Source organism: Mesoplodon densirostris, chromosome 15, assembly GCF_025265405.1.
Source record: "Mesoplodon densirostris isolate mMesDen1 chromosome 15, mMesDen1 primary haplotype, whole genome shotgun sequence".
NCBI lineage: Eukaryota > Metazoa > Chordata > Mammalia > Artiodactyla > Ziphiidae > Mesoplodon > Mesoplodon densirostris.
In genome coordinates this window covers 89,328,173-89,354,580 of record NC_082675.1, presented here as the reverse complement: position 1 = coordinate 89,354,580, position 26,408 = coordinate 89,328,173, and the positions used below count along the sequence as shown (strand labels likewise).

The 26,408-nt window shown below is 39.6% G+C and overlaps 1 protein-coding gene across 4 annotated transcripts in view; it reads right to left on the bottom strand.

Moving 5' to 3' along the window:
* The window catches only part of ATP9B (ATPase phospholipid transporting 9B (putative)), a 208,748-nt gene that overhangs the window by 96,371 nt on the left and 85,969 nt on the right, over nucleotides 1-26,408 (bottom strand). For all 4 annotated transcript variants that reach the window (XM_060118550.1, XM_060118553.1, XM_060118551.1 and 1 more), the window contains 2 exons: nucleotides 19,496-19,571; nucleotides 8,764-8,840 (listed from right to left, as the gene is read on the bottom strand). In XM_060118550.1, the coding sequence (XP_059974533.1) occupies nucleotides 8,764-8,840; nucleotides 19,496-19,571 (153 nt within the window). The remainder of the gene's footprint in view (nucleotides 1-8,763; nucleotides 8,841-19,495; nucleotides 19,572-26,408) is intronic.

Genomic DNA, 26,408 nt, shown 5'->3' with positions numbered 1-26,408 from the left:
AAGAATCTAAAAGAGTGGATATATGTATATGTATAACTGGTTCACTTCACTGTACAGCTGAAACTAACACTACACTGTAAATCAACTATACTCCAATAAAAACTCTAAAAAATAAACAAACAAAAAACAAGCCTTTCAGAAATGTTTGATATAGATAACTGTCCCTCAAAAAGAAATCTCATGCAGTTAAGAGCTTATTATAGTGGGAAAACTCAAACTCACATGATATATTTTAAAGTTTTGCATAAGGTAATTATTAGCTGACAATGCTAATTACACAGGGGAAAAGAAAGCTATTTAATTTCATGTTAAATGTATTATATACATGTTTTAGTTCATGAGGTTTTAAAAAAGAAAGTTTGGTCCAGTTGCTACTCTAATTGTCGACAACTCAAATTTTAAAAAAAATTAGTATCCAGAATATATTTTCAGACGTATGAAAAGACAACTAAGTTGAAACCAGATGTGTTAAGATTTGTTTCTGAGGAATATACTTCTTTTTAAATTAGAATGCTTAGAAAAAGGTAACTGTGGAGGGGAAAAACCATTAACTACTCCTAAGAAAAGTAACGTGATCACTCAACACGTGTCATCACTGTGCCGGAGGCTGAGACACCAACTGGTGCCACGACGACGTAAGGGTGCCGGTCCCGGACCTGCCTTTGGGAGGGACCAGACCAGTGTCGCTGTGATCGCAGGTGGCAGCCGCGGGCCGGGGGCTCACGGCCCAAGGAGCCAGCAGGTGGGCGGGGAAGGGCTGGCCTTGAACTCAGCCTCCCATGCCCCCACTGGTGTCCTCACCAGCGGCAACCCCAAGGACAAGCACCCCGCACGGCCTGCCAGGTGCAGTGACGTTGGTTTTCCCCTGACCTCTCAAGGAGGAACCACAGTGGGGGCCGAAGAGTCCTACCTGTCCCAGGCCTTCCCAGGGCACAGCAAGAAAATCGAGCAACCTTCCCTTCCAGCTGACCTCTGGCTTGGCATTTTCCCCAATTCTGCTTCTGAACCCCGGCCATGCACATGACCTCTTTCTCTTCACGGTGACCATGAAGGGACCCGCTCTGCATAATAACCTAGGACATCGACACTACACGTACCCACCATGGCCTGGTGGCTCGCAGCCCGCCTGGGAAGGTGATATTTACTGAGAGAATCTGAAAACAATAGGAAAATCTCATGATCCTCTTCTGTCTTCGTTCACAGCATAATCATCCATCCACTCTAGTTCATACAGAAGTTCTGAAAGCTTCTCATTTTCAATCTCACTAGATATTTCAGACCATATTCTCATCCATTCAGAAAGGCTTTCATCAAAAATGCGTTCTGGGAGTGATAAATACTTAGTTTTGTGAGCATATATAAATTAAGATGGAAATGTCATGATAAATAAGTCACCACAAGTTCCACTAATTTCTAACAGTTATTATGGCCTCAGGATAAGGAATCAAAGATTTCAAAAAACAAGGGCAAAATACTTATTTGCTTCTTGAATAAGTTATACTTCTCTGTTAAGAATTTGATTATAGGGAATTTAGCTGTACTGCTCAGAAATGATGAAATACAATCAATTAGTTCTTATTATATATACAGGTGATGAGTAAGCCCGTCTCATTCAGAAATTTATGTAACACTAAGTCTTTTTAGTGATACAAAGTATTTACTTTAAATAACAAATATGCTGTGTTTCCTATTTAGAACACCTGCTTTATAATCAAATTCATATTTAAAAGGAATGAGGGACTGAATCCAAGTTTTCCGGTTGAGATATTTCCTACATACTCTGATAGAGCATCACGTCCCAGAGGTTATCATTAGGACTGCTTCTCCATTCAGCATCTTGCCTCTTTATTGCTTTCCTGAAATTATAAGTTTATTTATATTCACACTGCTGATGAAGAAACACAACTTTTAATTGTGAGCAGCTGTAATATCCAAGTATACGGCTGAACAAGTGCAGTGAGGCAGTGTGTGTGCCGTCACAACCCCGAGAGCCACACTGGGCCCTGTCTACGTGCCACTGAATGACTTGAATGGGGGCTTCTTTCGCTAGTTGATCTCTTCCCGGTGAGGCTTCGAAATGCTATGATTTGTTCATATTAATAACAGTTATCAAAAAAGCATTCCGAAGTCTACTATCTATGTAGATTGACTGTAAGACCATATTCCACAACATACAGCTCTTTTGTGAACCACATGATCCCATTTTTAAACAAGTTTTTAAATACAAGAATATTTTATTACTCAAGAAGGTAACTATTAAAAAAATTAAGGGGTGCGATGATGGTATGCAACCAGAAGAAAACAGAATAATAAATCTTTCTACTGTAAAATTTTAATATAAATCAACACGACTTTTAAAATATTAATAAACTGCCCTTTTTAAAATAAAAGAGCGATTCTCCAAACAGCCTTGATATTTCAACTTGCAAAGTACACCATAGCTGATTCTATTTTGCTCTATTATCTGAAAATGCCTTTACAACCATTCAGATAACAAGAAGCGGCTCTAATTCACATAATGGCGCGTATCACCTGTCTGTCTGTCAATGAGACATCTGAAAGCTTCTTTTTTATTAGAAACACAAATCAATGTGCCCCAGGGATTACAATAACTGCTGGAAGCACTTTGTATTATCATTTCATCCTTGCTGTTCTTGCTCTGAGCGACTTATTATTATGAATGGCATGACAATGGCAACCTGTCGCAATGGATTTTTCTTAACCTCCTGTAAGAATTTTTCCCTCTTAAATGTAATCAAGTATCATCTTATTAAATATATCCGAAGCTAGGTTTTATAAAACAACCCACAACTCAAGCTGTAGTCCTTGTAAGTTAAACTTTCACCAAATATTACTGTAAAAGTAATGGCTGAGTAATAAAAACTTTTGATCTGTTCAAAGTTTTAAAATACAATTTTCAAACTTTGAGTAGACCCCAATCCCTGCTTTACATCTGCCTCCGTGAACACTGTGAGGGGCACATTCTAACCTTGAGAAGGAGCTTTAGGAATTTCTCAACACTTTAGAGCTTTCCTCCACCTAACAACATTTTAGGATTTATTCCTAATCTCCATGTCTGTATAAAACATGCTACATTTTAAAAAGTATTCTAATAAGGTCCTGTCATAAGGGCAAAACTGTATATGCTGATTACATAAAATTGCAAGTTGGATTTCCAGAAGGAACTTCAAGGCCATTCTAAAAGGATGAATTCAAGTGGGACATCTGTCACAGTCACAGAGTTCAGTTCCGGTGTGATTAATTTGGCAGGATTCTCTGTATATCTCCGACTGCGGTGTCCACCGAGGGGACGGTAGCTTTCAGTCTCTAGTGTGTGTCAGAGCCCCCAGAGGTTCGGATTCGGGAAGTCTGAGGGGAGGGACTCGAGGGGGCCGAATCAGTGCCCTGGATGTGAAGCTGATGTCGCCAACCCAGGGCCACTCAACTGGGCTGTGCAGGTCAGGAGCCACAGAGTAAGACAGGAGGCTGAGGCACAGCTCCAGAAAGTGCCGGACTTTCTATTTTTTAAGAAGGCACACTTGGGATAAAGTGGCGTGACATCTGTAACCACAGAAAAAGATGAAACTAGTAGGGAACTTGTGTTAAACCTGGCTCAGGGTATATGAGTGAACATACTTTTCTCCTTACTTTTCTGTCTGAAGTTGTCATGCAGCTAGAGAAGAGCAAGATGGACAAAATGATGACAAATAGGAGAGTGGCCCAAAAAAGGCTTCAGACACTAGCTGAGTAGGTAAGTTTTAAGATACATTTGATGAAACAACCAATACGAACTGGTCAACTTATCTAATATCCATCTGCTCAACCCAAGGACATTTTACAAGGTGCCCAGGCTGGTCCACAAGAAGCCCCAGCCTCAACGGGGAAGTGACACGTTCCTAGGGCAGCAGAGGCGGCCGTAGTAATGCCAGAGGGAGACGGCACTTCGGAACAGCCTCCACCAAAGATGCGAACTTGTGCGCAGGACAGGGGAAGGGGGCCCTGCGAGTGGGCGTCAGTAGTAACAACGCTATGAAGTCCAGTGGCATAACGTGCAGGGCCCCTGTGTCTCGGCACGCTGCCCGGGGGCATCTGTGGGTAGTTCCTCTGACCCTCCCACCCCACAAGCTGAAACTTTAGACCAGCCATTTCTTCACTTCTGCCTGGGGACTCCTGAACATCAGCCTGAGAAAGCCACATACTCATTACTGGCTCCATGATAAATTTAAGATTCAGTTGGGTCCCTAACACTGCCCAATAATTTATGAGCCTAAATTGTTAGGCTACAATCTTTCTCAATGCTTTTAGGAACTGTCTCAAATTCTTACCATGTTCTGCATCAATTTCACTAGATCAATTATTGTTATTATCATTAACTTTTTTCCCCTTAAATTAGCACTGCTTTAACTGTAGCGTTTTTCATTCTAGGAACTTACAGCAATTTACAAATTTGCATGATGCTCCTGTATACACTATAATGAAATACGGAGTAAGAGCGGGGCGGGGGCTGGGGGGAGGAGGGAGATACTGGCTGATTAACAGATGACTGTAAATCTTTTCTTTCTTTATACTTATTTTTATTTATTTTTTTGAAATATAGTTAGTTGATTTACAATTTCGTGTTAGTTTTAGGTGTACAGCACAGTGATTCAGTTATACACACATATCTATTCTTTTTCAGGTTCTTTTCCCTTATAGGTTATTAAAAAATATTGAGTATAGCCCCCTGTGCGATACAGTAGGTCCTTGTTGGTTCTCTATTTTATACACAGTAGTGTATGTATGTCAATCCCAAACTCCTACTTTATCCCTCCCCTCCCCTCGTTCCCCTTGGTAACCGTAAGTTTTCTATGTCTGTGAGTGTAAATATTTTCTGCAAAATCAAAGAAGCCACATCATATTTTCTATGGTAGCTGTTTTCCATGTAACAGTATATAATTTTCCTTTTAAGTAATTTTGTATTTATATATTTAAGTTACTATTAGATGCCTATGAAACTTATTCTTCCAAAGAATATTTTTCCTCTTTATAAACTAAGACCCTCTCTTCTTTCACTGGAAGCATCAATAGTTTTGTGGTATTGATTTTCTCACCAGAAACAAAATCAATAAAATCCTTTCCCCAGGGTAGCATCAGTCAGTTCTTACCACCATGGCTTCTCTGGTGCTTCAGGCCCTGCCTAGAGGCGTGTCCGGCCTCCCCCGCTCAGCCTTGGCCCCAGACTCCTCCTTCAGAGTCTTCCACCTACCCCTGCGTCTGCCCTCCACCCGAGGTTTTCACTTCACCATGACTTCTATGTGCTTAGTCCATGGACCCTTCGGTTCTTCACCCCCGGGGCCTCCGCCCCACGGCCCGCTGCGAACTGCCGGCCACTCGCAAGTGCTGTCCTCTCAGCCTTCCTTCCTGGCCACCCTTCCCTGCTTCACCCTCGCTGCTGGCACTTTTAGGGCTCTAAGAGGCTCCTCCTTGTTTTTTAACTCTCTGTGAACGGCTGGAAACTCTCGCCCATAAGCCGGTGGTCAGCAGCGCTTGTCGTTAAACATCCCCAATTCTCCCTCCTCCACGGTTGGGGTAGGACCGTACGTCCCTAATTCCTCCAACTTTGGTGAAGCCATTCAAGTGCTCTGGCCAAGGAAACACGCCCACACTGCTGACCGGCTGAGCGGGGAGGCGTGTGTAACCTGCCACGCCAGTTTCTTCTTATCCCCACGGTCACCAAGGCGTGTTTCCAGGAGGGGCCCCCGAGGGACGGTGCCGAGCAGAGCGCCTGCCCACATCTCAGACGTGTACACGAGGAGAGAAGGAACGTCTGGTGTGTGCGCCACTGTGCTTCCAGGGCTGTTTCACCTGACACTCTATCCCCACAGGCATTGCATGCACAGGGCAGCTCTCAGAGTGGAGGGTAAGGCACAGTGTGGCTTCCCCAAAGAAATCCAATGAAACTCAGGCAAGTGATTCAAAGCATTTTAAATGTTTGCTTTTTGTTTCCACTAGCCTTCTGTGAAATCCAGAAGTTGCTGGTTTAGTAAGCTACAGAAGAACACTGAGATGTAGTCTGCAGATAATAACGTCTTACAAACAGTGAGCATAATTTCTGTCTTCCCTCTCTGTTTAGGACTCAAACATCACGCATTCTTTTCTTTCAGCATATATCAATACTTGCCCTAGATAAATTACATCTGCTGCTTTTTGCCCACTGTAGCATGCTTGCAACATTTTCCTGAATTTTATTCTTATAAATCCGGCATTTAACACTTAGAAAGATTTAATGACATATGCGCATTGAGAGATTTTCTCTCTCTCCTAAGAAGATGCCTTGATCTACAAGAGCGTTTTCAGGCTGGAGCTCTACCCCGCGCAGTGCCCTGAGGGAGCGGCAGCCCCTCACCGATGAGGCTACGCCCTGAGCTGCAGTCGCCCTGCTCCAAAGCCAGCCGGCTCCGGCTCCTCCGGGGCTGCCATGCAGACTCACGGCATAACGGACATAAAGCGCTCAGATCAGTGCCTGCCTGTGGGAGAGCTTCTCTAGGGCTTTCAACCAGAAGCGGCGCCGCAAACGCTGGTCAAGCCCCAGAAAGGTGCGGCCCCAAAAAGAGCACGTCTGCTCCCCACGTGAGGCTGCCAAGCGCCAGAGCAAGGACCCGAGCCCAACCCTGCAAGACGCCAAAGGAGCTCCTCCTGCTGCAAGAGAGATTCTGCTAACACCGAGGAAGCTGGGAAGGCTGCCTGAATCAGGAAGGAGGAAGGGAGGCTGAGAGGACGAGGAGGACGAGGAGGTGGAGGAGGGCAGAGGCGGGAGGGCAGAGCGGGGGACCTGAAAGGCGGGCGGCTCGGAAGCCAGCCCCGGGCTTGGGAGCTACTCAGGGAGCGTGTCTTGACTGACAAGGAGGGTGGGGCTGAAAAACCACGGCACTCATTCATATTTCACATTGCACTTTGTAGAAAGGTAATAGTGACGGGTGGCATTTACTGAGTAATAAGGCGCAGAATTAAGCCGCTTGCCCACAGTCAAAGAGCTGGTCAGTGCAACACCCAGACTCTAACCCAGGCTGGTCCACCCCCAGGGCCAGAGTTCTTCACTGCGGTCAGAAACCTGGGAAAGGTCACCTAAATAACTCTGGATCAACACCCAAGGGAACAAGCACCTGCGCCAAAACCAAAGGTGCCCCGAGGAAAGAAGTGGCTGTGTGTAGACAGATGGTGAGAAAGTGACAGGAAGCGAGCGGCACTGAAGGGTAAGGGAGAACAAGAAAAGAAGCTGGATTACAAAGTTTTCAGGTTTTAAACTTAATATTTAAAATTAAATTTACCCTCAAATACCATCATAAATGTAAAAGTAAAATGATTAAGGAAAGACCCCAGAAATCATATACGTGTTACTAGACATCCAACTTTTGCTTACTAAAAACACCATACTCGCCAGAAAACACACATAACTATGTATGCGATTCTAACTCCTGTCATTAGTTTAGTAATTTATTTTTAAATAATTTAACTATATTGTAGAATCACTGACTTGGGTATATTTGATTTACTCAAATTAAAGCCAAGTTTTATATATATATATATATATATATATATATATATATATATATATATATATATATATATATAAATCGACAGAGAATTTTTCCCCCATTATCAAAATCAGAATTTATACTAAAATAATAGTAGCACAACATTTTTCTTTGACTTCTGTAAACATGTCACCCACAGACATCTGGAGCCCTAACAAATACAGGAATATAAAATGTCACCAGATGCAACCCTGGGAGGCAGCCGGGGATGCTCTCCCTACGGGAAGCACAGCCAGCTGCACTGCAAGCAGGTCCAGGCATTCACAGCATCAGGGATGCTCCCCTAGTTTTTGAAGGGTTAACTATTTTTTAAAATAGTATTTAGCTGAAAAAATGAAACACATCTTGTCCTAAAAGATACCTTTCAAAGAATTATTTCATTTCTATTGCTTTGTTATAAAATTTCCTGCAGAAGACAACCTTTCCTATGAATTACTCACAAAGCAAGATGTGACTCCATGAGAGGATTTTTTGGCTCTACTTAGATACACACAAATTATATTTCAAAGAAAAGTGAGTAAAATGCACAGTTAGAAAGAGCTTCTCATTCAGTAGATATTAACACATATTATGGCTTGATACAAAATGTGTTATTCAAATCATAACTACTGAGAATTCAAACTAACTTTTTGTTATGATTTAACTTACACACACGATGACTGCATAAATAACAATTTTAGGACTATAACAGGAATATAATTAATTTAGGAATATAATCAAGCAGTCTAAAAACTAAAATCTGGTTTTCAATATGCTTCTTCTGAAATGGAAATAACAAATAAAACTGGTTTAACAATAAAACACTATCAAATTACATACCATAAAAACATTAATATAGCTTCCTTTATTTTAAAAAAGAACCATCAACATAAAAATAGAGTGCAAATTATAAAATAAATAGATTGAGGAGAAATTAAAAGACCCACAATTAACTGTTAAATTATGGGCAAATTATATATACAACAATGAAAATTTAAGAGACATACAAAACTCTGATTAGCCAAGAAAAAATAGTTTTGAAAATTCTTCTACACGAGCATGCTGTTATACAAACACAGAGAATTCATATCCTGAATCACCAACATTTTGAAACTCTGTTTCACAAACAAGCTACTCAGAACTACACGTGTTCTCTCACTGAAAGGAGGAGGTGAGTTCAGTCAAGCAGTCGGTCCTCAAGCTAGCCTACCTTATTTTTTGGATGGGATGTGTTCATTACACTTCGAGTCTCTTTTCCAGTATAAATGACAACACCTATTATAGTACCTGCAAAACACAAAAGTGGTCCTTACAGAGAAACTTGAAGGATATGCACAGAAGTAACACTTGCTAATTAATTGTTTTGATGGAAAATATTATGACACCATTTGATTTTATATAGATTTATCCAACAGCATATTTAATTTCAGTAGTTCAAGAAAATCTAATCTCAACTTTAAAAATAAACTTTGAAAAACTCACATGATTTCTTAAGTGATACTAATTTACCTACACAAAACATTAGAAAATGTACTAATATTCTTTTCACTGGCAACAGAAAGCGTGACACTGTTCATTCATTAATGCCTATTAAAATGGTAACTCTAACACTGAAGCTACATTAAGGGAGCTTACATTCTAACTGATCAATTCATGTGATCCCAAACAAGATGGTACCGGGTGGGGCGGGGGAGGGCGCAGTTTCTCTGAACAAGAGTCTGAGAACATCCTTTCACTGTAAAGATGCAGGACAACCAGGTACAAGAGCCTTTGCTCACATTTCAGGACACAGACAATGAAAACGGTAAGAGAAGTATTATAAAGACAATATTTGATTTTGAATTTATATGTTATGTCTCTTTTATTCCTGTCTCCTGAAAGTTTGGTTTTCTAATTGTACATGTTAAGAAGAAATGATCATTTTGTGGTCTATCAAACTTAAGATAAAAGAACAGTAAAATACCCCTAGAACGACCTATACATTACAAAGGCTCAGATCAGAGGCATTCATCTCTGGAATGTCAAATTAAAAACCATGGATGTCCGCCTCTAGAACTGCTGCTGTGCATAATTTATATTTCTAATTTTCACAAAATTTGAAGGTGAGAAACACAATTAAGGTGAGAAAGATGATATATCCATAATACTCACTGAAATCAACAACCACTGCAGAATTAACCCTAATAATTATACAAAAACTCTTTGATGTCACATTAATGTAATGTGTGGAATTTAGTGAGTCTTAAGGCAGGACCCGTGGAGTAAATGTGACCGAGGTGATCTCGGGTCTACGTAACAATGACAGCTGTGCACCACACATCTCAGCACACCACCAAAAGCCTCCTCCACGGAACGCCCAGGGAGACAGAAGATGTCAGGGTACGTACTGCTCGGCAGTGACACCTACAGAGGTTACATGTTTGCTCTTTTTTAGAATAAGCATTTCTTTTTTTCCCCTTTTTAATTGTGTGCCCTGGGAAGCTGTGAGGCTTGCATTTACTGTGCTTTTCAAAGCAGAGTGGCCCCATGTGACTATGGACCCCCACTCCACCAGCGGAGGACACAGAGAGCGACTGGTGACATCTGCACTGAGCTGGGCTCCAAACGGCGCATCAGGAGCATCAAAGAGCAAGACCACAGAAGTGAGGAACCGAGTTTGCTCGCCCACTTCCCAGCCCACAAAAACTGCCCCATGAGACCGAAGCTTGAGAAGCAGCAACATGAACCTGTTTTGAATCATAAGCTGCAGGCTAGTGTGAGTTCCTGCTCCCCCACTGCTCCTGCCTCTCAGCCTCCATGCTGCTTTTGTGTCCCTGCACCAGAGCTCTCTGGGTCCGGCCCCTCGAGTGACGCCCGAGTGGGACAGGTTCCCCTGCTGGCCGATCCCAGATACTAAGTTTTCTCTAAAGCAGAAGCCATGCAAACTATGTGTGGTACAGGTTTTACTTTTAAATTTCTAATTGGTCACAAGGCCTAGTTTTGCAAAATACCACATCGATAAATTATCAAGAGAAACAAATAACAAAAAAAATTTGACAAAACATATGTCCCAATCTTCTTAACATTAAATTCCTTCATCAAATTCTTATAAATTTTCCAAAAGTTTACTCTCATTTTCTGTATTTTTCACCATCCGTATCAGCCCTGGACCCCTGACTCTGCGCACAGAACCTGCAGTCCTGCTCTGGGGCTCAGCCTGGACCCCCATCTGGGCACATACGTCCAGCAGACTCTAGAGGACTCATCCTTCCTTCCAGGCTCTCGGCAACTTAAGATCGGAATGCTCCCATATCCACCTATTACTGAAACATGGCAAGTTTCCTGGTTCTCTGAACCAACAAGGAGAAGAAGCATGGCACCCTGGGAAGTTGTGTTTGTCCCTCTCTGGTGCCCTCAGTCCTTGTGTCTGTCTGTCTGTCTGTGTCAACTTGAGTCCTTACTCCCATGCGTTTGGTTTCTACAGCCAGAGAGGAAGGCCTGAGCTCACTTCACCAGGAGGCAACCTGAATTCAATCGACACATAACTTTTTTTTAAAAATCTGTATTGGGGCAGAGTTGGTTTACGATGTTGTGTTAGTTTCAGGGGTACAGCAAAGTGAACCAATTATACATCTACATATACCCGCTCTTTTTTAGAGTCTTTTCCCATATAAGTCAGTACAGAGTACTGAGTAGAGTTCTCTGTGCTATACAGTAGGTCTTTATTAGTTATCTATTTTAAATATAGTAGTGACACATAACTTTTAAAGAATAAAATTTTTAAAAATTCTGGTCTTTCCTTCTCAACTTGTAATCAAGTGTAAAGAAGATAAGAGCCCTTGTATTACTCCTGGAAATCCAAAGTATTTCAAACATATCTCAGTATACGGAAGTCTGGTTATATATAGAGTCTAGTACATTAATAGGCTTTTAAATAGAGTTAAGCATGTGTTAAAAGATTTGAAATACATGAAAAAAGCTTGTATTTTAAAAATGACTGAACAAAATTTAAAATTAAAGGCACTTTATTTGAACTTGTGGAATGATTGTTTTAAACAACCTAACTACTCTCTCAGAAGATACAATACTCTGGCCACTGAATTCTATCTCTGGAAGAATAAGAAAGGGTTACCTATGCGACAAACGTGTTATAATGCCTACATTTGTGTCTGTGTTGCCGAAGTTCACAACTAGGAGCTACCACTTGCCAAGGTCATCCTGAGAATGAAGGTCAGGAGACGAACACTGTGCACAGTGAATTATCTAAGATACCTCAAGCCTCCAGCTTCGGTTGCTTCTGGCTCTTTGAGAAGAGAGGCCAAAAATCAATAGTACTGGGGATCAGTAACAACATTCTAACATACAGGAAACAAAAGATGAAATAAATTTAAAAAGAAAAAGAGAATCTTCAAATATCTTTATGAGTGAACTCAATCTTGATCCTTTATTAAAAAGAATAAATATCAACATGATGAAAAAAATAGGATACAATAGCTAGATACAACTAGATACAGAAAATGTAAAATCTGTGACCAGGTATGTAAATGTGGTATGTTGTAAGTACTTTCCTATAAACTATTACATGCTAAGTGCTGAAGGGCAAAGGCCATGGAGGACGGCACCCCTGGAATCAAATCCTGGGTACGTGACCCTGCTAACGATGGTGGGCCTTCTGAGCCACAGCCCTTACCTGGACCTCAAGAAGGACTGGCCTGCCCCCTCTGATGTCTCTCACGCTGTGCTACACTTACTTCCGCTCTCTTTTTATGGTGAGAAATTTTAAAAATTCATCATGACAAAAAACCAACATCTACTACCTGAAGAGAATCTCCACCTACTAAAATTATGTTTGCTATCATGCTCTTTTAATGATGTAAAACACTAGTGCAAAACTTTGTCTCTGAAGAAGAACCACAGTTCTGCAGCCTGTGGAAGGAAAACCACATTCACAGAAAGACAGACAAAATGAAAAGGCAGAGGATGTGAAGGAACAAGATAAAACTCCAGAAAAACAACTACCTGAAGGAACAAGGTAAAACTCCAGAAAAACAACTAAATGAAGTGGAGATAGGCAACCTTCCAGAAAAAGAATTCAGAATAATGATAGTGAAGATGATCCAGGACCTCAGAAAAAGAATGGAGGCAAAGATCAAGAAGATACAAAAAATGTTCAACGAAGACCTAGAAGAATTAAAGAACAAAGACCTAGAAGAATTAAAGAACAAAAAAACAGAGATGAACAATACAATAACTGAAATGAAAAATACACTAGAAGGAATCAATAGCAGAAAAACTGAGGCAGAAGAACAGATAAGTGACCTGGAAGACAGAATGGTGGAATTCACTGTCACCGAACAGAATAAAGAAACAAGAATGAAAAGAAACGAAGACAGCCTAACAGACCTCTGGGACAACATTAAATGCAACAACATTCACATTTTAGGAGTCCCAGAAGAAGAAGAGAGAGAGAAATAACCCTAGAAAATATTTGAAGAGATTACAGTCGAAAATTTCCCTAACATGGGAAAGGAACTAGCCACCCAAGTCTAGGAGGCACAGAGAGTCCCAGGCAGGATAAACTCAAGGAGAAACATGCTGAGACACATAATAATCAAACTGAAAAAATTAAAGACAAAGAAAAAATATTGAAAGCAACAAGGGAAAAATGACAAATAACATACAAGGGAACTCCCATAAGGTTAACAACTGATTTCTAGCAGAAGCTCTACAAGCCAGAAGGGAGTGGCACAATATATTTAAAGTTATGAAAGGGAAGAACCTACAACCAAGATTACTCTACCCACCAAGGATCTCATTCAGATTCGACGGAGAAATCAAAAGCTTTACAGACAAGCAAAAGCTAAGAGAATTCAGCACCACCAAACCAGCTCTACAACAAATGCTAAAGGAACTTCTCTAAGTGGGAAACACAAGAGAAGAAACGGACCTACAAAAACAAACCCATAACAATTAAGAAAATGGTAATAGGAACATACATATCAATAATTACCTTAAATGTGAATGGATTAAATGCTCCAACCAAAAGACACAGGCTCGCTGAATGGATACAAAAACAAGACCCATCTATATGCTGTCTGTAAGAGACCCACTTCAGACCTAGTGACACATACAGACCGAAAGTGAGGGGATGGAAAAAGATATTCCATGCAAATGGAAATCAAAAGAAAGCTGGAGTAGCAATACTCATATCAGATCAAGAAGACTTTAAAATAAAGAATGTTACAAGAGACAAGGAAGGACACTACATAATGATCAAGGGATCAATCCAAGAAGAAGACATAACAATCATAAATATATATGTACCCAACATAGGAGCACCTCAATACATAAGGCAACTGCTGACAGCTATAAAAGAGGAAATCGACAGTAACACAATAATAGTGGGGAACTTTAACAGCTCAGTAACACCAATGGACAGATCATCCAGCCAGAAAATGAATAAGGAAACACAAGCTTTAAATGACACAGTAGACCAGATAGATTTGATTGATATTTAAAGGACATTCCATCCAAAAACAGCAGATTACATTTTTTTCTCAAGTGCACACGGAACACTCTCTAGGATAGATCACATCTTGGGTCACAAATCAAGCCTCGGTAAATTTAAGAAAACTGAAATCATATCAAGCATCTTTTCCTACCACAACGCTATGAGATTAGAAATAAATTACAGGGAAAGAAACGTAAAAAACACAAACACATGGAGGCTAAACAAAACATTACTAAATAATGAAAAGATCACTGAAGAAATCAAAGAGGAAATCAAAAAATACCTAGAGACAAATGACAATGAAAATACGACAATCCAAAACCTATGGGATGCAGCAAAAGCAGTTCTAACAGGGAATTTTATAGCAATACAAGCCTATCTCAAGAAACAAGAAAAATCTCAAATAAACAATCTAAACTTACACTTAAAGGAACTAGAGAAAGAACAAACAAAACCCAAAGTTACTAGAAGGAAAGAAATCATAAATATCAGAGCAGAAATAAATGAAATAGAAACAAAGAAAACAATAGCAAACATCAATAAAACTAAAAGCTGGTTCTTTAAGAAGATAAACAAAATTGATAAACCTTTAGCCAGACTCATCAAGAAAAAGAGAGGACTCAAATCAATAAAATTAGAGGGGCTTCGCTGGTGGCGCAGTGGTTGAGAGTCTGCCTGCCAATGCAGAGGACATGGGTTCAAGCCCTGGTCTGGGAGGATCCCACATGCCGCGGAGGAACTAGGCCCATGAGCCACAACTGCTGAGCCTGCGCGTCTGGAGCCTGTGCTCCGCAACAAGAGAGGCTGCGATAGTGAGAGGCCCACACACCGCGACGAAGAGTGGCCCCCACTTGCTGCAACTAGAGAAAGCCCTCGCATAGAAACGAAGACCCAACACAGCCAAAAATAAATAAATTAATTAATTTAAAAAAATAAAATAAAATTAGAAATGGAAAAGGAGAAGTTACAACGGACACCGCGGAAATACAAAGCATCATAAGAGAGTACTACAAGCAACTCTGTGCCAATAAAATGGATAATCTGGAAGAAATGGACAAATTCTTAAAAAGGTATACCCTTCCAAGACTGAACCAAGAAGAAATAGAAAATATGAACAGACCAATCACAAGGAATGAAATTGAAACCGTGATTTAAAATCTCCCAACAAACAAAAGTCCAAGACCAGATGGCTTGACAGGTGAATTCTATCAAGCATTTAGAGAAGAGCTAACACCCATCCTTCTCAAATTCTTCCACAAAATTGCAGAGGAAGGAACAATCCCAAACTCATTCTATGAGGCCACCATCACCCTCATACCAAAACCAGACAAAGATGTTACAAAAAAAGAAAATTACACACCAAAATCACTGATGAATATAGATGCAAAAATCCTCAACAAAATACTAGCAAACAGAATGCAACAACACATTAAAAGGATCATACAGGGCTTCCCTGGTGGCGCAGTGGTTGAGAGTCCACCTGCTGATGCAGGGGACATGGGTTCGTGTCCCGGTCTGGGAGGATCCCACATGCCGCAGAGCAGCTGGGCCCGTGAGCGATGGCCACTGGGCCTGCGTGTCCGGAGCCTGTGCTCAGCGACGGGAGAGGCCACAGCAGTGAGAGGCCCGTGCACCGCAAAAAAAAAAAAAAAAGAATCATACACCATGATCAAGTGGGATTTATCCCAGGGATGCAAGGATTCTTCAATATACGCAAATCAATCAATGTGATACACCATATTAACATATTGAAGAAGAAAAACCATATGATCATCTCAACAGATGCAGAGAAAGCTTTTGACAAAATTCAACACCCATTTATGATTAAAACTCTCCAGAAAGTGGGCATAGAGGGAACCTACCTCAACATAATAAAGACCATATAGAACAAACCCACAGCAAACATCATTCTCAATGGTGAAAAACCGAAACCATTCCCTCTAAGATCAGGAACAAGACAAGATGTCCACTCTTACCACTGTTATTCAACATAGTTTTGGAAGTCCTAACCACGGCAATCAGAGAAGAAAAAGAAATAAAAGGAATACAAATTGGAAAAGAAAAAGTAAAACTGTCACTGTTTGCAGATGACATGATACTATACATAGAGAATCCTAAAGATGCCACCAGAAAACTAGTAGAGCTAATCAATGAATTTGGTAACATTGCAGGATACAAAATTAATGCACAGAAATCTCTTGCATTCTTATGTACTAGCAACGAAAGATCACAAAGAGAAATAAAGGAAACAATCCTATGCACCATTGCAACAAAAATAATAAAATATCTAGGAATAAACCTACCTAAGGAGGTAAAAGACCTGTACTCAGAAACTATAAGACACTGATGAAAGAAATGAAAGATGACACAAACAGATATACCATGTTCTTGGATTGGAAGAATCAATATTGTGAAAATGACTCTACTACCCAAAGCAATCTACAGATTCAATGTAATCCCTATCAAATTACCAGTGGCATTTTTTTACAGAACTAGAACAAAAAACCCTTAAAATTTGTATGGAGACACAAAAGACCCCGAATAGCCAAAGCAGTCTTGAGGGAAAAAAACGGAGCTGGAGGAATCGGACTCCCTGGCTTCAGACTATACTACAAACCTATAGTAATCAAGACAATATGGTACTGGCACAAAAACAGAAATGTAGATCAATGGAACAGGACAGAAAGCCCAGAGATAAACCTATGCACCTATGGTCAACTAATCTATGACAAAGGAGGCAAGAATATACAATGGAGAAAAGACAGTCTCTTCAATAAGTGGTGCTGGGAAAACTGGACAGCTACATGGAAAAGAATGAAATTAGAATACTCCTAACACTATACACAAAGATAAACTCAAAATGGATTAGAGACCTAAATGTAAGGCCAGACACTATAAAACTCTTAGAGGAAAATATAGGAAGAACACTCTTTGACATAAATCACAGCAAGATCATTTTTGATCCACCTCCTAGAGAAATGGAAATAAAAACAAAAATAAACAAATGGGACCTAATGAAACTTAAAATCTTTTGCAAAGGAAAGGAAACTACAAACAAGATGAAAAGAGAACTCTCAGAATGGGAGAAAATATTTGCAAACTAATCAACAGACAAAGGATTAATCTCCAAAATATATAAACAGCTCATGCAGCTCAACCTTAAAAAAACAAACAACCCAATAAAAAAATGGGCAGAAGACTTAAATAGACATTTCTCCAAAGAAGACATACAGATGGCCAAGACACACATGAAAAGCTGCTGAACATCACTAATTAGCAGAGAAATGCACATCAAAACTACAGTGAGGTATCACCTCACACCAGTTAGAATGGGCATCGTCAGAAAAATCTACAAACAACAAATGCTGGAGAGGGTGTAGAGAAAAGGGAATCCTCTCACACTGTTGGTGGGAATGTAAACTGATACAGCCACTATGGAGAACAGTATGGAGGTTCCTTAAAAAACTAAAAATAGAATTATCATATGACCCAGCAATGCCACTATTGGGCATATTACCCAAAGAAAACCGTAAATCAAAAAGACACAGGCACCCCAATGTTCACTGCAGCACTGTTTACAGTAGCCAGGTCACGGAAGCAACCTAAATGCTCACTGACAGATGAATGGATAAAGGTGTGGTACATATATATAATGGAATGTTACTCAGCCATAAAAAGGAACGAAATTGGGTCATTTGTAGAGATGTCGATGGATCTAGAGACTGTCATACAGAGTGAAGTAAGTCAGAAAGAGCAAAACAAATATCGTATATTAACGCATATACGTGGAACCTAGAAAAATGGTACAGATGAACTGGTTTGCAGGGAAGAAATAGAGACACAGAGGTAGAGAACAAATGTATGAACAACAAGGGGGGAAGTGGCGGGGGTGACGGTAGTGGGACGAATTGGGAGATTGGGATTGACATATACACACTAATATGTATAAAATAGATAACTTATAAGAACCTGCTGTATAAAAAATAAATTAAATAAAATTCAAAAATTCAAATAAATAAATAAATAAACAAACAAACTCTGTTCATTCCCTGTCCTCTACAGGGGACATGTGCTCTCGTCTAGGAGCTGCCTGACCCTTCTGTGTAGCCACGCCCCATCTTAGCACAAACGCAGAAGTGCCCCGCATGGATCTGAGCCCCTCCTGCTCCACGTGCCAGGCACATGGCCCGCGGAACCCTGTCTTCAGCCTGCTGTGCCCCTCAGCGCGAGGCCTCTGCACACAGTCAGTCAGTGCTGCCACGTATCCCCAGGGTCCACCTCACCCAGGAACACCCGTGTGGTTTAACATCTAGTTCACGTGTTCCTTCTTCAGGGAAGCCTCTTCCAGACCCTGACCAGGTAAGGTTTTCTCTTCTTTGTTTTCAAGCACCCTGCACTTTTCTGAGATACTCAGCATAGCTGAAATGATTTCTCTCTTTTTCTTTTTCTTTTTCTTTTTGGTTGCACCACACGGCTTACAGAACCTTAGTTCCCCGACCAGGGGATGAACCTGGGCCCTGGCAGTGAAAGCATCGAGTCCTAACCACTAGGCCACCAGGGAATTCCCTTTGGCTCATTTTCTTCCTTTCTTTCTCACCATAAGCTGTCCCACACTGTATCCCAGCGCCAGGTCTGGAGCGGAGATCCATACACAACCCCAGAAGGAGGACTGTGCTCTGAGGGGAGCGCTGCCAGCACTGGTGACAGGTGCCGAGACAGACGTTCCTCCCTTGGGTGCTCCCCGCATCCTACCCACCAGCACCCGTAGCGCTCCCTGCTGCTACCTCCTGGTACCATCCACACGGTCAGCCACTTTCTGAAAAGGTGATAATCACTTAGATTTTCAACGCCTCTCAGAGAAATTTACTTTACAAAATGTATATCTAAGTGGCCTCTCTGTTCAACCACTAGAAATATTCCAACATACTCCAATTTTACTTAAAAGAACCTTCATCGTGGCTGCTAAAGGCCCAACCCAATCTACCTCCTAAGGTCCCTGTCTCATCTAATACTTCTCTCCCCCACAGACAAGCAACCACACCCACCTCCTCAGCCGTTAGATGAATGAGAAGTGGTCAGAGCCCTCTGAAGTCACTGTTTGCTTCCCTGGTTCTGCTGTGCCACCTGTCTTTAAGGCACACTGACAAGTCTGTCATGAAACAGATGTCAAAACTAGCAAAATGGCCCCTGCCTTGCTACACAAGGGTGCACCCTCCTTAGCTGCTTCAGCCCAGCTCCTCCAAGTGTGACGAGCAACAGCACAAGCCTCACCCTGGGCTTGTCTGAGATGCAGACTCTCAGGCCTGGTCCACACCCACTGAACGGGAGTATATGTTTAATAAGGTCCCTGTGGTGCAAAGCACTTTGACAAACATTTGTTTGGGGTCGCTTAAAAACACAAAGCATCTCCTATACGTGAGAATCCATGTTAAAAATAGAGCTTATTTCTCACCTGATGCAACAACAGTGCTTGCCCACAAGGTATTTTCTATGCTGAGACTTTCATGAATGGGTGGATCACTATCGTCCTGTTCAAGGAGAGAAAAGTAAGAAAAAAGCAAATTAGCAACTTTTTTATTACTCATACTTCAGATATCCATTGTGTTAAAACAAGTCCACCAGCTGGATCCAGCTAACAATCACTGAAAAGGCAGTGAAAAATAGGGGTAAAAGACAGGAATTTACACAGAGGATTCTGGGATGATGGCAGAGCAAGAAGCACCAGGAATGGCTCCCAACCTGGACCACAGCTGCAGGGACAGAATCTGTCTGATGTAACTAATTTGGAATCCAGAGCTGGTGAAGGCTTACAAGTTCCAGGGAAAGCACTGGATGGTTACTGCAGTCAGTTGTGGTGACTTTCAGGTCTTAGCATGCAGCACCTACCCGTCCCACCCTCAGCCACATGGCAGGAGGCCATACACGTGTTTCTAGAGCAGCTTGCACAAGCCAGCCAGGGTAGACCAAAAGGACCTTGTCCTCCAATATCAGGAACCTGTGCTCTGATGCTGCTTCTGATGGCAGAGCTGCAGCCAAAGAGGCAGGTGGCCACTGTTGTCACACGTCCCCACTTGTTGCAAACCCTTCCCCCACCAAGTGGATTTCAAGGGCGAGTGCCCCGTTTATCCCCCTTTGTTTTTCTCTTTTTCCCCTTTTGGAAGACAGATATTAAAGACTAGGCCATTCAAAAACAACTGCATATACACGAAAAAACAGAAAATGATGGCACATGCCCAAGGAAAGGCTCAGAAAAGACATAAGAAAACATTAAGTTTATACCTCAGGCTGATCCTCAGCAGAGAGAGAGCCTACCACAATCAAAAAAATAAAAAAAATAACAAGGCATAAAACCCAACAGAACGGTATGGTCCATTCAAAGGAAAAATATAAATCAACAGAAACTATCCCTGAAAAAGATCTGATGGCAGTTATACTAGACAAAGATTTTAAAAGAAAAATATTAAAGATGTTCAAAGACATAAAGATGTGGAGAGAGTCAAGAAAACAATGTATGAACAAAGCGGAAATGTGAATGAAGAAAAAAAAACCCAAACAGAAACCAAAAGAAATTCAAGAGCTGAAAAGTACAATGAGCAAAATGAAAAATTCACTAAAGGAATTCAAGGCAGTTTTGGGCAGACAGAAGAAAGAATTAGTGAACCTGAAGGTAGGACAATGGAAATTACTGAGGCTGAGAAAGAGAAAGAAAGACTGAAGAAAGTTGAAAGGGCCTAAGGGATCTGCAGGAAACAAAAAAAACGAAAAATACTCATTGTGGAAATCCCAGAAGAGAGAGAAATAAAGGGGCAGAGAGACTATTTGAAGAAATAATGGCTGAAATCCCCCAAAGTTAATGAAAGACATGAATGTAAGTATTCAAGAAGCTCAATCAAATTCATGTAAGAATTGAAAGAGACCCACACCAAGACACATTATAATCAAACTTTCAAAAGACAAGGACAAAGAGAGAATCTTAAATAGCAAGAAAGAAGTGAATCATCACATACAAGTGATCCTCAATAAAATGATTAGCAGATTTCTCATCAGAAACTATCAAGGCCAGAAGGCAGTGCACTGGTATAGACAAAGTGCTAAAAGAAAAAGAACTGTCAACCAAGAATCCTATATCCAGCAAAAGTGTCCTTCAAAAGTGAGAGAGATATCAAGACATTCCCAGATAAACAAAAGCTGAGGAACACTGTAAATCAACTATACTCCAATAACAATTTTTAAAAGAATTCATGCTTAGCCAAATTGGGGAGCGGGGGAGAAGCTGAGGGGAGCTGGTGACCACTGGACCTTCCCTGCAAGAAGTGCTGCTCAAGGGAGTCCTGAAGACTGAAATAAAAGGACACTAGACAGTCTTCAAAACCACATGGAGAATTAAAGATCTCAATGAAGATGAAGAATTATAAAAGTAATATTATGGTAACAATGGTTTGTAACTGTACTCTTTCTTCTCTACATGATTTAAGAGACTAATATATTTAGAGAAAAAAAGCAAGTTATTACTCTGAAAGCTAGTATTCTTCTAACTTTGGTTTGTAACTCCAAATCTTATTTCTACATAAGTTAAGACACTCACGTATTTAAAAGAATTATTAGTTTCTATTTTTAGGACACAATATATAAAGATATCATCTTGTGACAACTACAACTGCAAGAGGCGAGGAAAGAGCTGTGAAGGACCAGAGTTTTAATATGTTCTTGAACTTAACTTGGTGCAAATTCAAATTAGAGTGTTATAACTGCAGGGTGTTAAATGTAATCCCCATGGTAACCAAAAAGAAAACAGCTACAGAGTATACTCAAAAGGAAATGAGAAAGAAATGTAAACATTTCACTATAAAAAAAAATCAACGAAACACAACACAAGACAGTAATGCAGGAGATGAGAGACAATAAAACTAGAGGCCATATAGAAAACAAATAGTACAATGACAGAAGTAAACTGCTCCTTATCACTCATTACTTCAAATATAAATGGAGTAAACTCACCAATCACAAGACAGATATTGGCAGAATGGATAAAAACAAATGATCCAACTATATGCTATCTACAAGAGACTCACTTTAGATCCAAAGGCACAAAGAAGTTGAAAGTTAAAGTATGGGAAAAGAGATTCCCTGCAAATAGTGAGCAAAAGAGAGCAGGGGTGGCTATACTAATGTCAGAAAAAAGAGATGTTAAATCAAAAAGGATCACAAGAGACATTATGTATTAATTAAATGTTCAATAAGGCAAAAAGATATGATACTTATACACTATTATGCTCCTAATGAAAGACAATATATGAAACAACAATTGATAGCACTGAAGGGAGAAATAGTTGAAGACTTTTATATCCCACTCACAGTTATGGGTAGAACAACCAGACTGAAGTAAGGAAATAGAGAACTTAACACAATAGGCCAACTAGATCTAACAGACATACATAGAACACTCCACGCAACAACAGCATACACATTGTTCTTAAGTGCATATGGGGTACTTTCTAAGATACACCTTATGTTAGGCCACAAGTTAAGTCTCAATAGATTTTAAAAAATAGATATCATACAACGTATCTATATCTACTCCAACCATGACAAGATGTAGTTAGAAATTAATAACAAAATTCACAAAATTGTAGAAATCAAACAACATTCTTTTTAAAAAACAATGAATTAGGGAGGGGGAAGGGTAAGCTGGGACGAAGTGAGAGAGTGGCATGGACTTATATATACTATCAAATGTAAAATAGATAGCTAGTGGGAAACAGCCACATAGCACAGGGAGATCAGCTCGGTGCTTTGTGACCACCTAGAGGGGTGGGATAGGGAGGGTGGAAGGGAGATGCAAGAGGGAGGAGATATGGGGATATATGTATACATATAGCTGATTCACTGTGTTATACAGCAGAAACGAACACACCATTGTAAAGCAATTATACTCCAATAAAGATGTTAAAAAAAAACAATGAATTAAAATGAAAAGGGAAATTAGAAAATACTTAGAGACAAATGACAAGGAAAATATAATTTATAAAAACCCATGGGATGCAGCATAAGTGGTGCTAAGGGGGAAATTTATAGCTTATACATTTATATAATTTATAACAAATTATAATTGTTTAAATTCCAAAACAGGAAAGATCTCAAATCAACAACCTAACTTTAGAACTTAAGGAACTAGAAAAAGAAGAACAAACTAAACCCAAAGTTAGAAGAAGGAAGGTAAAAATAAAGAACAGAGCAGAGATAAACAAAATAAAGAACAGGAAAAATTAATAAATATGAAAGTTACTTCTTCAAAAAGATCAACAAAATTGAAAAACCTTTGGTTAGATGGACTAAGAAAAAAAGGAAGACTCAAATTACTAAAATCTGAAATGAAAGTAGGGATATTACTATGATTCTAAAAAAATAAAAAGGATTATAAGAGAGTATTATGAACAACCATACGCCAACAAACAGGATAACCTAGGTGACATGGACAAATTCCTAAAAAACACAAAATCTACCAAGACTAATCATGGAGAAATAAAAAAACTAAACAGACCTATACCTTGTAGAGATTAAATCAATACTAAAAAATCTCCTGACAAAGAAAAGCCCTAGATCTGATGACTTCACTGGTGAAATCTACCAAAAATTTAAAGAATTAATATTAATCTTTCTCAAACTATTCCAAAAAATTGAAGAGGAAGGACACTACTTAACTCACTCTGTGAGACCAGCACAACCCTCATATCAAAGCCAGACTAAGAGACTACTAGAAAAGTAAACTACAGACCAATATCTTCTATGAACAATGATGCAAAAATCCTGTACAAAATACTAAAAAACCAAATTCAGCAGCATATTAAAAGGATTAAACTCTGTGACCAAGTGAGATTTATTCCTGAAATGCAACGATGGTTCAACATATATATCAATCAACAAAATACATCACATTAACAGAATGAGGAGAAAAACCCCACACGATCATCTCAATTGATGCAGAAAATGCATTTGCCAAAATTCAACACCCTTTTATGATAAAAAACATTCAACACACTAGGAATAGAAGGGAACTAACTAGCTCCACATAATAAAAGCCATATATAAAAAACCCACTGTGTACACGATACCAAGTGGTGAAATACTAAAACCTTTTCCTCTAAGATCAGAATGTCTGCTTTCACCACAACTATTGAACATACTATATAATACTGGAAGTTCTAGCCAGAGCAGTTGTACAGGAAAGAGAAATAAGAGGCACAATTTGGAAAGGAAGATGCAAAATTATCTCTGTTTGCAGATGTTATGATCATATATGTAGAAAATCCTAAAGAGTTCACAAAAAAATGGTTGGATCTAATAAATGAATTCAGCAAAGTAGCAGAATACAAACTCATCATGCAAAAATCAGTTGCTTTTCTATATATGAATGATCTGAAAAAGAAATTACAAAAACAATTCCACTTATAATAGCATCAAAAACAATAAAATATTTAGGAATTAATTTAACCAAGGAAGTGAAAGATTTGTACAATAAAAACTACAAAATATTTCCAAAAGAAAGTAAAAAAGACATAAATAAATGGAAACACATCCCATGTTCATGGATTGGAAGACTGAATATTGTTAATATGTCAGTATTACCCAAAGTGATTTACAGATTCAATGCAATCCCTTAAAATCCCAATGACATTTTTTTCAGGAATAGAAAAATCCATTCTAAGATTCATATGGAAAATCAAGGGACCTGAAATATTCAAAACAATCTCGAAAAAGAAAAACTAAACTGGAGGGCTGATACTTCCTGATTTGAAAATGTAATACAAAGTTACAGTAATCAAAACAGTATAGTGCCGCCTAAGGGCAGACATATAGACCAATGGGATAAAGTGGAGAACCCAGGAAAAAACCCTTGCATATAAGGTTAAATGTTTTGACAAGGGTGCTAAGACCTCCCAATGGGGAAAGGACAATCTTTTCAACAAACGATGCTGACAAAACTGGATATCCATATGCAAAGGATGAAGTTACCCTTCCCTAACAATATATACAAAAATAACTCAAAAGGGATCAAAGATCTAAATGCAAGACTTACAATAATAAAACATTTAGAAGAAAACATAGAATAAAAGCTTCATGATATTAGGTTTTGCAATGATTTTTTGGATATGACAGCAAAGTTACAAGTAACAATGGAAAAAATCAACAAACTGGACTTCATGAAGATCAACAAATTTTGTGCTTCAAAGGCACTATCAACAGAGTAAAAGGCAACTCACAGAATGGAAGAAAATACGTACAAATCAAGTCCCTGAGAAGGAATTAATATCCAGAATATATGGAGAACTCCTAAAACTCAACAAAAAACCCAAACAATCCAATTTGAAAATGGGCAAAGGACTTGAATAGACATTCCTCCAAAGAAGGTATACAAATGGCCATAAAGAACATAAAAAGATGCTAAACATTGTTAATCACTAGTAAAGTGCAAATCAAAACCAAAATGAGGTAACTTCTCAAACCCAATAACATGGTTACTATCAGAAAATCAGAAAACAACAAGTTCTGGTGAGGATGTGGAGAAACTGGACCCTCTGTTCACTGCTGGTGAGAATGTAAAATAGTATAACTGCTGTGGAACTACTTTTGGCAGTTCCACAAAAATTGAAAATAGAATTATCATATGATCCAGAAATTCCACTTCTGGGTATATACTTGAAAAAACTAAAAGGAGGGTCTCAAAGATATATCTGTATTCCCATATTCATAGCAGCATTATTCACAAGAGCTAAAACATAGAAGCAACCCTACCTGTCCACACAGGTGGGGTGCTATTCCTCAAGAAACAATTCACTTTAGGATTACAAAGTGGTGTTTCTTTTAACTGTGCCTTAGTTATATCATCTGTAAATAGGAGAGTTCTTCAATTCACTCAGATGTGTATTTGGTATCTGAATATACACCAAGCCCTGTATTAGAAACTGGAGCTATGAGAAGAAGTAAGACAGCCATTCACCTAAGTAGTTTCTGGTTTCATGTGAGAGCTAAACGAGCACATAACAATGACAAAATAGAGCCCCGAGGGCAAATATAAAGGCAGGCAGAAGTGCAATGATATCAAAGAAAAGGGAATACATGGAAGCCTTCCAAATGATGGTACTTAAACTGGGTCTTGAAATGCAGGAGCTCCACAGACAGCCCTTGATTAAAGGGTTTGTCTCCTCCATACTCTGAAGCCAGCACACAGCCATTCTCTGTTTCTGCAGACACACACACACTTTTGCCTTCATTTCAAAGTCCCTTAGGAGTTACAGTTTGTCAAGTAAAATATGTTACACTTGCTGAATTTAGTAGTTTTAGCTTAAAAATATCTATTGATAATT